This window comes from Drosophila subpulchrella, chromosome 2L, assembly GCF_014743375.2.
Source record: "Drosophila subpulchrella strain 33 F10 #4 breed RU33 chromosome 2L, RU_Dsub_v1.1 Primary Assembly, whole genome shotgun sequence".
Taxonomy (NCBI): Eukaryota; Metazoa; Arthropoda; class Insecta; order Diptera; family Drosophilidae; genus Drosophila; species Drosophila subpulchrella.
In genome coordinates, this window is record NC_050610.1 from 15,767,917 (window position 1) to 15,782,543 (window position 14,627).

General features: G+C 36.6%; 1 protein-coding gene across 1 annotated transcript; it reads right to left on the reverse strand.

Annotated features, from left to right (window-relative positions):
* Window positions 1-12,127: 12,127 nt before the first annotated feature.
* On the reverse strand, window positions 12,128-13,048 carry LOC119547269 (probable serine/threonine-protein kinase fhkB). Its single transcript, XM_037854051.1, has 2 exons — window positions 12,824-13,048; window positions 12,128-12,762 (listed from the first exon to the last, which is right to left on the reverse strand). The coding sequence occupies exons 1-2, from the start codon at window positions 13,028-13,030 to the stop codon at window positions 12,160-12,162; spliced, it is 810 nt and encodes a 269-aa protein (XP_037709979.1). The 5' UTR covers window positions 13,031-13,048; the 3' UTR covers window positions 12,128-12,159.
* Window positions 13,049-14,627: the final 1,579 nt, after the last annotated feature.

Consider the following 14,627-nt stretch of genomic DNA (forward strand, 5'->3'; position numbering starts at 1 on the left):
CTGCTGTCTGTGTTTGCCTTTTGGGGCCAACAAACAAATGGCAAAAACAAAGCGCAAAAAAAGAGGGGCAAGCAGGGCAAAGAAAGCGAGAATTCCCCAAATTGATTAAAACTTCATAAATTTACATTTTTATCGCTGAGGCAAACAAATGCCACAGGAAAAAAACACATAAGAAAAATGGAACTGGGGTCGAAAAGTTCAACCCCAAAAACCGGAAACAGAGAAACCAATTCAACACGTAAGAAAACAAAAGGGAAAATACACCAACCCAATGCCAACATGAATATTTACAAATGCTCTGCCATGAAGCATTCTTCACACGACAGGTACAAAAAAACACACACAAAAAATGTTTGTCACCTGTTTGGGGTCTCTAAGCTGATTTGAATCCAAAAGCCAATGAATATGGGTGTGGAACGAGAAGGAGTCTTTTGGGAACCAGTTGGAGCTCCATGTTTTTTTCCCAAATGAGAAATAAAAGTAAATTCACATCATCACAAAATATTATTAAGCAATCAGCTTCTGTTTTTGCCCTTTGCCACCCTGTTTCGAGTCTGTAAAAGCTGGCTTTTCGGCGGAGTTTTGTTTACCTGGTCCCCAAAACAGGCCGCTGATTAAGCGAAAGTGATTGAGTGCCAGGAGAAAGGGGAAAAGAGTACTTTCTTTTAAGCATTGCCGCATTTAATTAGAGCTGTAGGGAGATTTTTAATTTATGCATCTAATTAAAAAATGCCCAAATGTGAATTTAATTGGATTTGTTGTTACCTTTTAAGTTTGAAATAAGTTAAGTTATTCGTATATGTTTTATACCACTGGAAAATAATTTTGTATCAAATGGCTAACTTTAAGTAACTTCAACTGAAATGCATTTCATAACATTATTGCAATAAAAGAAAGTTTGAGGGGTCGCAAGGTGCAAAATAAAGAGCTGACTTTTTAGATGAGCTTAATGAAATTAAAAGTCAAAGTCATTAAGAGCCAAGTTGCGTTTTAAACTAAGTTGACGGGTCCGAAACTTTAAAAAGCTTTCTCAACTTCCGCTTTAATTAAAGAGTCCGCCCAAACAAAAGGCTTAAATATAGTTTTAAGCTTATCAAGTTCGTCGGTGATTAGTGAATTTGCCAGCAGGTGTGAATGGGGCTGATATGGAGTCGGTTTTAGGGTTCTCAGGAGGTGATAGCGACGAGGCAAAGTCAACAACAATTATCGGCATTCGGTGAAATTCAATTCAAGGAGCACCACACAAACACATTCATACTTAGGTGTACTCACACAAGCAAAGATTCACAAGCCCACTCACCCACACCCACACACATTACAAAACATGATGGCAGCAATTACTGTTATTTGGAAAAGTGCCCAAAAGGACATGTTTGCATTTACCTTAAGAAATTTTAAATACTCTAGGATATACATAGAAACTATTATTATTTTTTTAAAACCAAAGATATAATATATAAATATTTTTTAAATATTGCTGGAAATAACTAATAGGCCTAACAAAGTTGTAATGCCATTTTAAAGCTATAAATACGCTTAAAATAAATATATAGTACATAGTCTGCATTTTAACTATATATATTTTATATTAAAATCTCAAAGATGTTTTAATTACTTTTTAATATCTATAAATTTATATCTATATTTATCTATAGATCTATTTAATATCTAGAACTTTGTTAATATCTATGAAGATATATCTATATCTATTTATAGATCTATCTATAATCTTCTAGCCCCAGGAAACCCTACATCTATTAAAATTTATGGGTATTGCCTTATGTTCATGCTTTAATTTTATGCTAACCATTCCTCTAATCTGTTCGGACTTGTCATAGCTTAGAAAGAGTATCCCCTTGAAAACGGAGAGTTCCCAAAAAGAAATGCAAACACAATTCGCATAGAGGCAAAGTTTTCAATGGATAACGAGATCCTGCACAGTATCGCACTGTGAGTACTAACGCCCCTTAACTACGTTGAGTTTTTGGGGGCGAAGGCGGCAGAACAAATATGCAGCCGATGCCCCTTTTCCCTGGCAAAACAATACCAATGCGCAATGACCCAAAACTAAACACCGAAGACACTCAAAAACAAGTGAAAAAAAAGTACCCAGTGAGCGGACGTCGAAAAAACATTACGGCCGTGCTTTTCAGTTCTGTTTTTATGTTTGCAGGGGCATCGCATGGGGCTAAAAAAAGGGGCGGGAATAGAGCCATATGACGACGTTCATTGCGACCGTTTTGCTGTTGTTGTTCCTTGCACGCGGAAATGTGTCTATCAGGACGGTTCCGAAATTATAAAACTCCTCTTAAACTGTAAAAATAAAAAGAGGAAAATGAGATCATTAAAATGGTAATAATATAATAGTTATTATTATTAAAAATGGAGCGGTAATAGAGTCATATGACGACTGAAATGTGTCTATCACGACGGTTTCGAATTTTCAAAACTCCTCTTAAAATTTAAAAACAAAGGGAGGAGAATGGGATCTTTAAAATGGGGATAATATGTTATTATTTTACAAAATATGTTCTTGTCCCTAAATATTATTTTTAAAATATTGTGGAACTTAAGCTAATTATAATTCAAAAATTATTATATTATTTTTTTTTAAATTTATAATTTTTCAACAACTTTCCTTTGTTAAAAATGTACTATTTAAATAAAAAAAAAAAAATTAAAAAAAAAGAAACTTTATGTGTTTTTTTCAAAAAGGGTTTCAATCGAATTTGAAAATCGGAAAAGTCCCGTGTTTTTTTTTGAGTATGCCCCTCTGTCTGTGCTGGCATAATCAACAATATTTTGAGTGCTTTTTGTGTGAAGTTTTGTGATTTTTTTCGGCTGTTTGCTTTTTGTTTCGCGATTCGTTTTTAGGAGTTTTCCAGCCGCTGCTGATGACGATGTTTTTGTTTCTGTAGTTGTTTCTGCCGCCAAAGAGGGTAACTTTTGGAGCATTGTCTGATGACTGTCAGCTTACTGACGGTTTTTTTTTTTTTAACTTTTATTTTCAATGAGTTAGGATAGTGTTTTATTTTATTTTAAATACCTGACGAACGACCTGTGAAAAAGGAATCCAGCGTAGCGTAAGTGGAATTCGGTGTTTTTCATTCGGAAGTTCATTACGAACCGAAAGTGCTGATCAACTGTCTATAGCTAGCATAAATTATTCTATTATTTAAATCATGTATTTAACTTTGAATATTTCTTTAAAACAAACTATTTTTCTCCTGCATTTCTTAGTGGTTCTATCCAACTAGCGTGGAAAAAGTTCTGCCCACAGTTTTTCATGCTGGTTCGTGTTATCTTGTTAAAGCAAAACTTTAACTTTGCCAACTTGTCTTTACGTTCACACAGATACTTAATTCTTTATCTGCGTGTGGGTGTGGGTGTATGGATGTGGGTGTGGGAGTGGGTGTGAATCGGGTGCAACAACAAATGGCCAGGACTTGGACTTTGGGCTTGGGTCCCTTGTCTGGCACATATCAAATGCAACATTTGCGCACCAATAGCCTGGCAGCTCCCAAGAACGGTTAGAAAAACAACATAAATTTCCACTTAAGTAAGTGTTTAAAAGAAAGATGCAGCCGAGCGAAGACACCACCAGACCTCTGATAAACGATGTCTGAGGAAATAAATATAAAGGGGTAGAGTCGTGGCCGGCAATGAGGTCGCCCATTGTCCGGCATCTCAAACAAGAGGCTTTCAGTCCTGACAAACCTTTGGGTTACCTTTTAAAACTTATTTATTAAATGGAATATATTATTGTTAAAAAAAGAATTTGAACTTATTTAATTAGTAGTTAGTAAATTTAAACCAAATATGAATTCCAAATACAAAGTCATGGCCAAAGTCAATAGTATTACAAAATCGGTATGTTTTAATTGCTTTGTCTTACACACGATTTATTTATGAATCCAAAAAAATAATCTTTCTAAGCTAATGTTCGTTTATTATTAAACTCTTTATTATTCTTTTTTTTAAACATTTTTTAAAAACAACATTCAAAGGTTATAATCATTACATTTAAGTTAATTTAGATTTATTTGTTGTGACTGCAGTTCCGACTTTGTAGCTCAAGTATTCGACTTTGGTTTTGCAAATTTCCAATCTTTTCCAGAGTATTTATTTTTCGATATAGCTGTCATACTTGCCTAACGATCTTTGCCTAACCAACCATTTCGGCACCTCCACTTCCCTTCCGTATTCCTCGGTGGAAATATGCAAAAGTGCCAGGACGCTCAGTTTTGAAAGTTTGACGCCACTTACTGGGTCTTGGGTCTGGTCAGAACAGAAATTTGACTTTGCGCTGCAGTTGAAGTTTTGGTTGATGGCTGAACTTCTGCGCTTAGCTCGAAAAACAAATAAAGTATGACGGACTCCCGCAGTGGGGTATTATCCAACTGCCATCCCCTAATGAGAACGATCCAATTGGGAGGCGATACTAGTACCAAAGAGAAGAAAAAGTGGTTTAACTGACCGGCGAAATAACGTAGACGACATGGACAAATCCGCATGTAATCCAATGCGAACAGTTCGAACATTTGGCTAAAACGATAAGCAGGCGAAGAGGCGAGGCGGCCCGCAGGCAATCCAAAATACCAGAAAAATGTTTTTCACTCCCCAAAACTCAAACCCTAACCAAGGTAACGGATGGGAAGTGAAAAATCAAATGAAAAACTTTCTTGCAGTCAGGTGAAATGGCAGAGCTGCTGCTGCTGCATTTGAACTTTTAGCCTTTTCGTTGTGCGAGTTGGTTGAGTTTTCTGCTGAAATGGCGGAAAAACCCAAGTAGAAGAAAGGGGAAGGGGAGGGTGGAAAAAAAAACGTTAGAAGCCAGAAAAGACGGGCGAAAATTCCTTGGAGTTGAGTTTTGGGTATGGGTTTCCCATCTTTACCATTCCGGCTGCCGTAAAGCATCGTTCCCCGAAAATTCCTTGGCGTATTCTCAGGCCGGGGCTTCTTTCTTCGACTTTGGGGGATTGGAAAGTTGTGGCGTGCAAACACATGCGTTAAATGGGCGGCCATTTTGATGGGGGTATGGCTGGATGGTTGGGCACTGGGCGGAGGCTTCACTGTGTTAGGGGGTGTGTGTGTACTTCCGCTGCAGCAGTCTAAACTTCCGGAGAGATTTCGCCTTCAACCCAAACAAAATGAATGTGCGAGCATTTACCTGCGAGGCAGCCGAGTCTTCAAGCCATTAAAATGCTTTTAATCAAATTAGTGCAAATATTAGCGTGTTCGTATGTAAGGTATAGAGTTACGGCGCAGACCTTCCACAACTGCATGCCAACGTTGAAATCAGATGGAATTTCTCAAAGATCGAGATTTGCTTTGCTGATTGGTGAAGAAGCACTTCAATCAGTCGTACGTCACAGAGTCAAGAAAAAAACCCATTTTTTATACCCTTGCAGAGGGTATATTGATTTCAGTCAGAAGTTTGCAACGCAGTGAAGGAGACGTTTCCGACCCCATAAAGTATATATATTCTTGATCAGCATGACTAGACGAGTCGATCTAGCCATGTCCGTCTGTCCGTCTGTCCGTCTGTCCGTCTGTCCGTCTGTCCGTCTGTCCGTCTGTCCGTCTGTCCGTCTGTCCGTCTGTCCGTCTGTCCGTCTGTCCGTCCGTTTCTACGCAAACTAGTCTCTCAGTTTTAAAGCTATCGGGCTGAAACTTTCCCAAAAGTCTTATATCTTTTGCAGGTAGTATATAAGTCGGAACCAGCCGGATCGGACAACTATATCTTATAGCTCCCATAGGAATAATCGGACAAAAAAATTAAAAAAAATTATATCTTTGGTGTTTTTTAGCCTATAACCTACTAAGCTTGGAAATAACATTTTTTAATTAGTTTTGAATTTTGAATTAAATTTAATCGAAATCGGACGACTATATCATATAGCTGCCATAGGAACGATCGGAAAATTTGTGGAAAAATAATATGAAACAAATTATAGCTTCGGTGTTTTTCAACATATAACCTCCAACGCTTGGAAATAACATTTTTTAGTTAGTTCTGAATTTCGAAATTAATTTTATCAAAATCGGACGACTGTAACACATAGCTGCCATAAGAACGATCGGAAAATTGGTTGGAAAATAATCTGAAACAAATTATAGCTTCGGTGTTTTTTGACATATTATCTTATACTATTGGGAATATCATATTTTAATTAGTTCTGAATTTCGAATTTAATTTTATCAAAATCGGACGACTATATCATATAGCTGCCATAGGAACGATCGGAAAATTGGTAGGAAAATAATATAAAACCAATTATTGCTTCGGTGTTTTTTGACATATTATCTTGTACTATTGGGAATATCATTTTTTGTGTTTTTAAATTTAATAATTTAAGCTGCAAGGGTATATAAGCTTCGGCTTGCCGAAGCTAACTTCCTTTCTTGTTAAATATACTTTTTTTACGATTGCATTTGTAATTAGCATTGAGCATTGCATAGAGTGTAATTCATTAGGCACAACAAGCACATGTAAATAAATCAAAGGCAAAACAAACTCGATAACAAAGCTCTTCACATAATCACTTCAAAGTACAGGTACTCAATACTTTCAAGAAATTAAGGACATTAATTTATAGGCACATAACAAATTTAAAAAGAAAGGAAATCCCACTTACAGAGGTAGAATATAATGCGGGTTTACCAAATGTAAACAAAGTGTTAACAATAAACTCTATAAAGTTGTATTAAGCCTAATGGGTCATAAAAGTATAAAAAAACTCCATTAAATGTTCAACAACAAAACTAATCATTTGGTAATTGTTAGAATATAGTTTTTAATATTTGTACCCACATATTTTGTTTTTTTTTATAAGGTTTGGGATTAGTTATTTTTATCCCAGCTTTGTAGTTATCATTTAACATATCATAACATTAACATTTCCCAGTGTTTGCATTGCTTTGGGACCAATTCCCGGTTTTGAGGGATATTTCCTATTCGACTTCGAAATAGTCTTGAAAGCTCCATGTCTCTGAAATTGTTCTGGAGTGTCTCTCTCTCTCTCTGTTTTGATTATGCTCTTCTCTTTTAAGGAACCGCTCTCCTAGCCGTATTTTTCCCACTGACCTACAACGGCTGTTCTGGTAACAGCCCATGCCCAAAGCCCAAAGCCCGATTCTCGGTTCTCAATTCCCGATTCCAAGTCGCGTCAGGACTCGAGCCGAGTTACATCCTTCTACTCCAGTAAATGTTGTGATAGGTTGCGGGCTGCTTTGTGCTCTGGACACGCAGCAGCACTTTGGGCCAAGTAGATACGAATACGACCAAGTGGGTCGTGGCTCAGACTGTTCGCAATGAGTTGGCCAAAAAGATTGCCGAAATTCGATAGAAACTCTGATTTTTATGCAATTATTTTTGGGAGTTATTATGGGCTGTAAACCTACATGTACTTTCAACTTTAATTGGAATTAAAGGAAGTTAAGGATTTATTGTTCGATTAATTGTTTGCGTTCTGCATATTTAAGAAAACGAATTCATCAAGAAACAAGAAAATAATTTTTTTTTAATTTTATGGTTTTATTAAATGTATATATCTTTTTAGGAATTTTATCTTTAAGCTAAGTAGTAATTTATAAAAGCATTAAAGCAAATGTGATAAGATTGTATTTTTACTAATTCTATTTTATAATTTGGGTAAGTTAAAAAAACCATTCTCTTTATAATACTAAAACACTCAGCATTTACTCTCAAATTTGAGACCATATATCCTTGCATTTTAAAATACATTTTAATGGTTTCCACACTTTCATAAAGTATTCCACTACAAAAAACATAAATATTTGAACATCACTTGGGTTACCTGATGTAGAAGAACACGAATATCTAGGTCCCTTCCCTTGTCACACCAACTTTTAGTCACCTCCAAATAAATAATGTTCCTAGCGCAGCATGGAAGTAAAATAATTCAAGCGACTAGGAAAAAAGTGAAAAGCTCATTAAACACTTGCCAAATCACACTTATGCCCCATTAGAGCACTAAATAAGCGAAAAATGGTTTAGAAAGCAAAAAACGGGGGCGACATCCAGGGGTGTGTCCACTCGGAGACCCACAGACCCGGATTCGGACCCGCAATTCCAATCCCCATATCCCAGGGCGACCAGACTAGACCCGAACTTTGAACCCAACAAATAACCCGCGGCGCGGCAGCCCTGGCAGATGGAAATGAGGCGAACGATGGGGAGTATGGCCTGGGTTTAATGCCAAGGCTGACAAACTAACTCGGCTACTTTAACCCCTGCTGACCAATAAAGCCGCTTGTGTGATGTACGGCAACAATGAAAAAGTTTAGCCAGCAACACATGTTCTGCACAAAACAGGGGAGGCAACCAATCCATTGAAACAAGCTGAAGTAAAATTAAGCACATTAAAAAATGCTTCACAAATTTACAAATCTCTGGTAGAGATAAAACGGTCGATTAACAGGGGGAAATGAATGAAAAATGGAAGTATATAGACCAGAAAAAAGGTCAGCGACGGCAGAATGTTTTGTGAAAAATGAGGCGGTACGAAAGGTTTACGCCCCGGCTACCAACCTCATTCACAGATGCACATATTAGATTAGACTCAGTTAAATCTGTTCTGTTACGATCTCATTACTCCCAAACTTTAGTTTCATTTCCCGACATACTGCTAATGGTTTTGGCCTCAACAACCAAGGCCTTACCACACAAGCATCACACTTGTTTTAGCATACGACTATATATGTAGGAAATATATTTACAAACAACTTAATTAGGGACTTCATTAGCTCTTGCCCTTGTTTGTTTATCTACAGAAGTGATTTAAATAGAAGTCGTATTTAGTTTATTTGAATAAAAATCTTATGTAATAGTTTTTAACCTTTTTAATCTTAGTATACTATTTCCTAAATTGAAAATAAGAATTTTAGACTATTTATTATAATAAATAAAAATTCTTTTTTAGAGTATTATAAATTATCCGCAAGAATAGTTCACATCATTTTAAAAATATTAAGGCTATGAATTTCAATTTAAATTAAATAATAAAAAAAATATATGTATAAATCGGTTATAAATTTAAAATCAAATGGTGTTTATAATTATCCAATCAAAAAGTTGCCAGCTGAATTTAAAGATAGAATGTCACCCATAGAAATAAATAGCCTTGCAAAAGGGAACCCCAAACCGCCAATCACTCAGGAACCCAGCAGAAATAAAATCATTTCCTCCGCACCGGGAAAACTCACGGGAAAATCGCATTGCCTACCCACATCAGCCGAGAGCGCTTCATCTCCCCCCTTCTGGGCGCACAAATTATGCGTAATAATTTTATTTGCATGTTTTATTTAATTTTTCATGCCACTCTGATTACGAAATTGAATTGGCAGCTTAGTTTTATGCGCGGAGCTACTCGAGGAGCGAATGGCAAGTAAGAGATTTCTATGGCCAGGTGGGTGACTCTTGTCCGCCCTCTGTTGTCATACAATTAGCAAGGTCGGATGGATATAGCCACCCGACTCCGACCAAAATCCAGCAACTTTCTAATGATGTTCGTCCGAAATTTCTCTCTTGGCTCTCATCTTTAGTTTCATTCGCTTTGACGTCGACATCGTTTCATTTTACTGATTTTCTTTGTTGCTGCTGAGCTGTGTTGTTTTTCGCCCTTCTTCAGTCACCCAAAAATTTCATGCTGAATCATTACCAAGGAGAAAATTGTGGGCCGAGATGGGGAAGGCATCCTCCTCCTTTTGGCTGGCAACTTAAATGCGCTTAAAATTAAATCTGATTTCATGAATATTGATTGATTGCTTTTACCTTGAATGAAAATCCGCTTCCGTGCTACTTTTTTTTTGGTGCTGCTTTGTTCTCCCTCCTCTTACCTGGCCGCCCATCAAGTTTCCCGGTCTTCTATCTCAGTATTGTTTGTACCGAATTTCTCCACCACACCCACTTTCTTCCTTTTTCGGTAAGTTAAATTAATGAGCTTGAGATACTGCAGCTTTCTCTTTTTTCCGCCTTTCGGCATTATGTAAAATAATTTGACCAAAAATAAGTTGATTTAATTGAGTGTAAGGCTGACTTGTAAATAAAATGATTTTGTGTAATTTTTAAGATTAAAAGAGGATTATGAAAACGTTCTTAAGAGTTTAATATATGTTTTACATATTTATTTTGCTTTTTCTCTCCTTAAATCAGTCTTAAAAATAAGTTGTTTTCAAGGTAGAAATTTGTAGGATTTTAAAAGGATTTGGAAGAAGCTTAAAGCTCGAAATTTAAGCATAGTTTACATTATTTTAATTAAGGTAAGCCCATGCATTAAGTTTAAAGGCTTTCTAAAGGATTTACCTCTTTAGGTCAGGCGATTTTCCCAATCAGCCGCAGACAGAAAAAGAAATTGATGGAGAAAAACTTGTAACCAAAATACGGAGAAAATAAAACAACAAGGGAAACGAATTTCCTGTTGAAAACAATAATAACAAGAAAGGAAGTTAGCTTCGGCAAGCCGAAGCTTATATACCCTTGCAGCTTAAATTATTAAATTTAAAAACACAAAAAATGATATTCCCAATAGTACAAGATAATATGTCAAAAAACACCGAAGCAATAATTGGTTTTATATTATTTTCCTACCAATTTTCCGATCGTTCCTATGGCAGCTATATGATATAGTCGTCCGACTTTGATAAAATTAAATTCGAAATTCAGAACTAATTAAAATATGATATTCCCAATAGTATAAGATAATATGTCAAAAAACACCGAAGCTATAATTTGTTTCAGATTATTTTCCAACCAATTTTCCGATCGTTCTTATGGCAGCTATGTGTTACAGTCGTCCGATTTTGATAAAATTAATTTCGAAATTCAGAACTAACTAAAAAATGTTATTTCCAAGCGTTGGAGGTTATATGTTGAAAAACACCGAAGCTATAATTTGTTTCATATTATTTTTACACAAATTTTCCGATCGTTCCTATGGCAGCTATATGATATAGTCGTCCGATTTCGATTAAATTTAATTCAAAATTCAAAACTAATTAAAAAATGTTATTTCCAAGCTTTGTAGGTTATAGGCTAAAAAACACCAAAGATATAATTTTTTTTAATTTTTTTGTCCGATTATTCCTATGGGAGCTATAAGATATAGTTGTCCGATCCGGCTGGTTCCGACTTATATACTACCTGCAAAAGATATAAGACTTTTGGGAAAGTTTCAGCCCGATAGCTTTAAAACTGAGAGACTAGTTTGCGTAGAAACGGACGGACAGACGGACAGACGGACAGACGGACAGACGGACAGACGGACAGACGGACAGACGGACAGACGGACAGACGGACAGACGGACATGGCTAGATCGACTCGTCTAGTCATGCTGATCAAGAATATATATACTTTATGGGGTCGGAAACGTCTCCTTCACTGCGTTGCAAACTTCTGACTGAAATCAATATACCCTCTGCAAGGGTATAAAAACAAAGGAAGGACGAACCACAAACAGACAGAGAAACACATGCAAACAAGCTTAGAATGAGACGGAAAAAATCTGAGAAGAAGCAAGGACAAATTCTCGTCGAAGGGAAACAGCTGGAAAACGCACTCGGAAGGTCCTTTTATTTTCTTTCCCCTATTTCCTTTTTTTCTTTTTGCCTTTTTATATTAAAATTTGATTTCTTTTGGTTACAGCAGGCGGCGTAGGTTCGATGGATGCGGAGGATGGGGTAAAAAATATTTTAGTTGTCTGTGGAAATCAAATTTTTTCTTTTTTAAGGATACTTGTCCTTTATTTTTTTGGTATGCCCCGATTTTCTTTTCGGCTGGCCTTGCGGTGTCTGTGTGAGTGTCTTTGTTGCTGTCAGTTTCAGTTCCGCTTTCGGGGGATGCCAACTTTTGACTTCCTGTCAATGGTGACAGCTGCAGCGGTCTAGCTGTCCCTTCTCTCCATCTGTCTCTTTGTTTCTCCTACTGTTCTAGACCTTTTCTCCACTTTCTCCAATCAAGTTTAAGATTTCTCCCACTTCTTTAAGCGTTGATTAATTTTTGTTAGCCAAAGCTGGCTTTATTTATCCGAGTAACGAATTTATACCATAACAATACACAATATTTAATTTGGTATTTATTTTTGTATTTAATATTTTATTTTGAAGGTGAGATGGCACAGATTGAGTTGGAATTTTTGTTACTGCACCCTAAAATTTGTTACTAAAGGTTCAAAACCACCACGATTGCTTTCGGTTTGAATGTATTCCTCTGAGTTATTAGGACTAATATTAGAAGGTGCCGCCTTTTTTACTGTATTGTAATTTGGCAGAGTTTTTCCTGCAATATAAGCTCCACCATTGCTACTAAAGTTAGGGCCGGGATTACGACTATGATTTTGAATATGATGATTTTGATTATAATTATTTTGGAAGTTAGTCGTAGAGGGATTTCCTCTAAAAGTTTTTTCCGAATTACTGTGAAAATGACCATTATTTGATCCAGTTTGTCCTACATTATAATGCGTATTAGTCTTTCCGATGTTATTTGTACTGTGTGCAACAGTTTTTCCATCTGAATTACTGGGACCATGATTATTTGTATTTGTAAATGTCTTTCCAACTGAATTATTGGGAGTATGGCTGTTTGTTGTAGAAACTTTACCACCTGTTTTACCGGGTATCTGACTGTTTGTTGTAAACATTTTTCCACCTGTATTATTGGGTGGCTCACTGGTTATACCACCTTGTTCGTATGGACCTGCCACAAATTGTCCTCCACTAAAACGCTTTCCAAAAACGATCTGCATTAACAAACATTTTAAAAGGGTGACATCTTATAAAATCAATTTACTAAGAACTTACCTTATTGACATCACAGCAAGTCTCAAATGAAAAACACTGCTTATTAAAGTAGGCAGCTGAGTTTGTTACTACACTGCGACCATCGGAACAAAATTGGGTGGGTACACAGGCATGTGTCCTGTTTGGTCCACAAGATCCTCCAGCATGACTGGTACCAAAAAGAACACAGCTCACAAGAAGTACAGCCAATTTCCAGTAGAGTGACATGGTGTACTGAAAACTCAAAATTCTGATTGACTTGCATCGAGTCAAAAGCGCCTTTATACCGCTCAAAGCCTTATCTCTTCTCAGAAGTTTGTGATGTGGGTCTTATCGGCTTGAAAGCAAACACATTTTGCATTCTAGCGAATATATACATATATTCTTAATCAAAAGTCGGGTCAAGTTTCATATGACCTCAGAACTCATTAATACATTTTTCTTAACCTCTTGATAGTAAACTACATTCTTTTTTACATTACTTAGTCTTATGATTTAATAACATATTCCGGGAATATTGTAACTTAAATACAAGAATTTTTCTTGGAGAAAAAATACGAGTTTCCCGTCTCTTAGAAACTAAGCTAATATGGACTTAAAAAGTGAAGCAGTGAAGGGCATCCAGTCCATATTCTGTATTTTCGCGACCCACAAAACCGGCTTTCTAAGGAACCTTCGTTAACCCAGATTGTACGGCAGCGGCATTTCCATGAAGAGCGCATTGAAAGCGAAAGTTTGAAGTGTGGGTTGGTTAGGGACGGAATGGAATCGGCCTGAAAAGAAAGGCTACGAAAGAGCAATGCACACTGGCCACAAAAGTACAGGATACTTTAGTGGTGCACTTGACGGCAGCAAAGTTGCGTTCGCATTGTGAGATGGAAAAAACGATTTCAGGATCGAATCAAATTTATGGTAGCTACCCATTTCTTTACCAAGATGTTTTTTGGAATTAAAAAAAGTGTATTATCCCACACATTAAAATAGTAAGTTCTATAAAATGAGTTAAGAATGGCATCAAGTTGTTGAAGGACTAACTATAGAAACTCAGAGAAATACAAAGCTAAAAATATGAATAGAATGCACCGAAACTGTGTATTCGACAAAGCACAGTATAAGTTAGGACACTCACAATTTATTTTCAAGTTTTGTCAGACTTTCTCATATTTTTGTTTTCGGGCTGGTTTGGGCAAAAACACAATTTCCGTGTAAGCTGAAAAACAAACAAGACTCTCTCGTCTGCCAATTTTTAACGTTCTGCCAGACTAAACCCGAAAAAGAGTCCTCTGTCTTCCTCGTCCTTTCTCGATGAAGCAAAAGTAAATTTCCACTTGCAGTCAATAATCAACTAAGCATAAAATAGTATTTGAACTATTGATGCAGCAAAAATGTGCTGCTTCTCTTCCCCGATTCCAGGAGCAGAAATGTGGAGTGTGGGGTGGCAAACTGGGAATCCGCTTTAACTTAAGCATGGACTCGGCCAAAGTCGGAGAATCAAAAACTTTGTATTTTATTTTATGTAGGTTTGGCTTTTGCTATATGTACAGCCGGTTATACGTACTATACTTGAAATTCTGCACATGCTCGCACTCAATTGAAGTTAAATTATTTTCTTGGCAAATTTCTATTTGTAACGCACCGGTGTAGGTAAAAATAATCGGACAAACTGAAGGCAAAAATATTCTGGGTAGTAAAAGTGGTAAGTGGTAAGAATGGGAGAGGGGGAATGGTAACCTGTAGGCAAAAGATTTCTAGCTAATTTGCGGCAGTAACATCAAAGCTGCCTTCTGGCCTTTTCGGTTACCCTTTTTTCATCCCTTACCCAATT

Bases quoted from the DNA above. Each gene is read 5' to 3' on its own strand.
- LOC119547269 (XM_037854051.1), bottom strand. From the start codon at position 13,030: ATGTCACTCTACTGGAAATTGGCTGTACTTCTTGTGAGCTGTGTTCTT. The intron at 12,763-12,823 runs GTAAGTTCTTAG...TTGTTAATGCAG, and splicing joins CTTGCTGTGATGTCAATAAG to ATCGTTTTTGGAAAGCGTTT.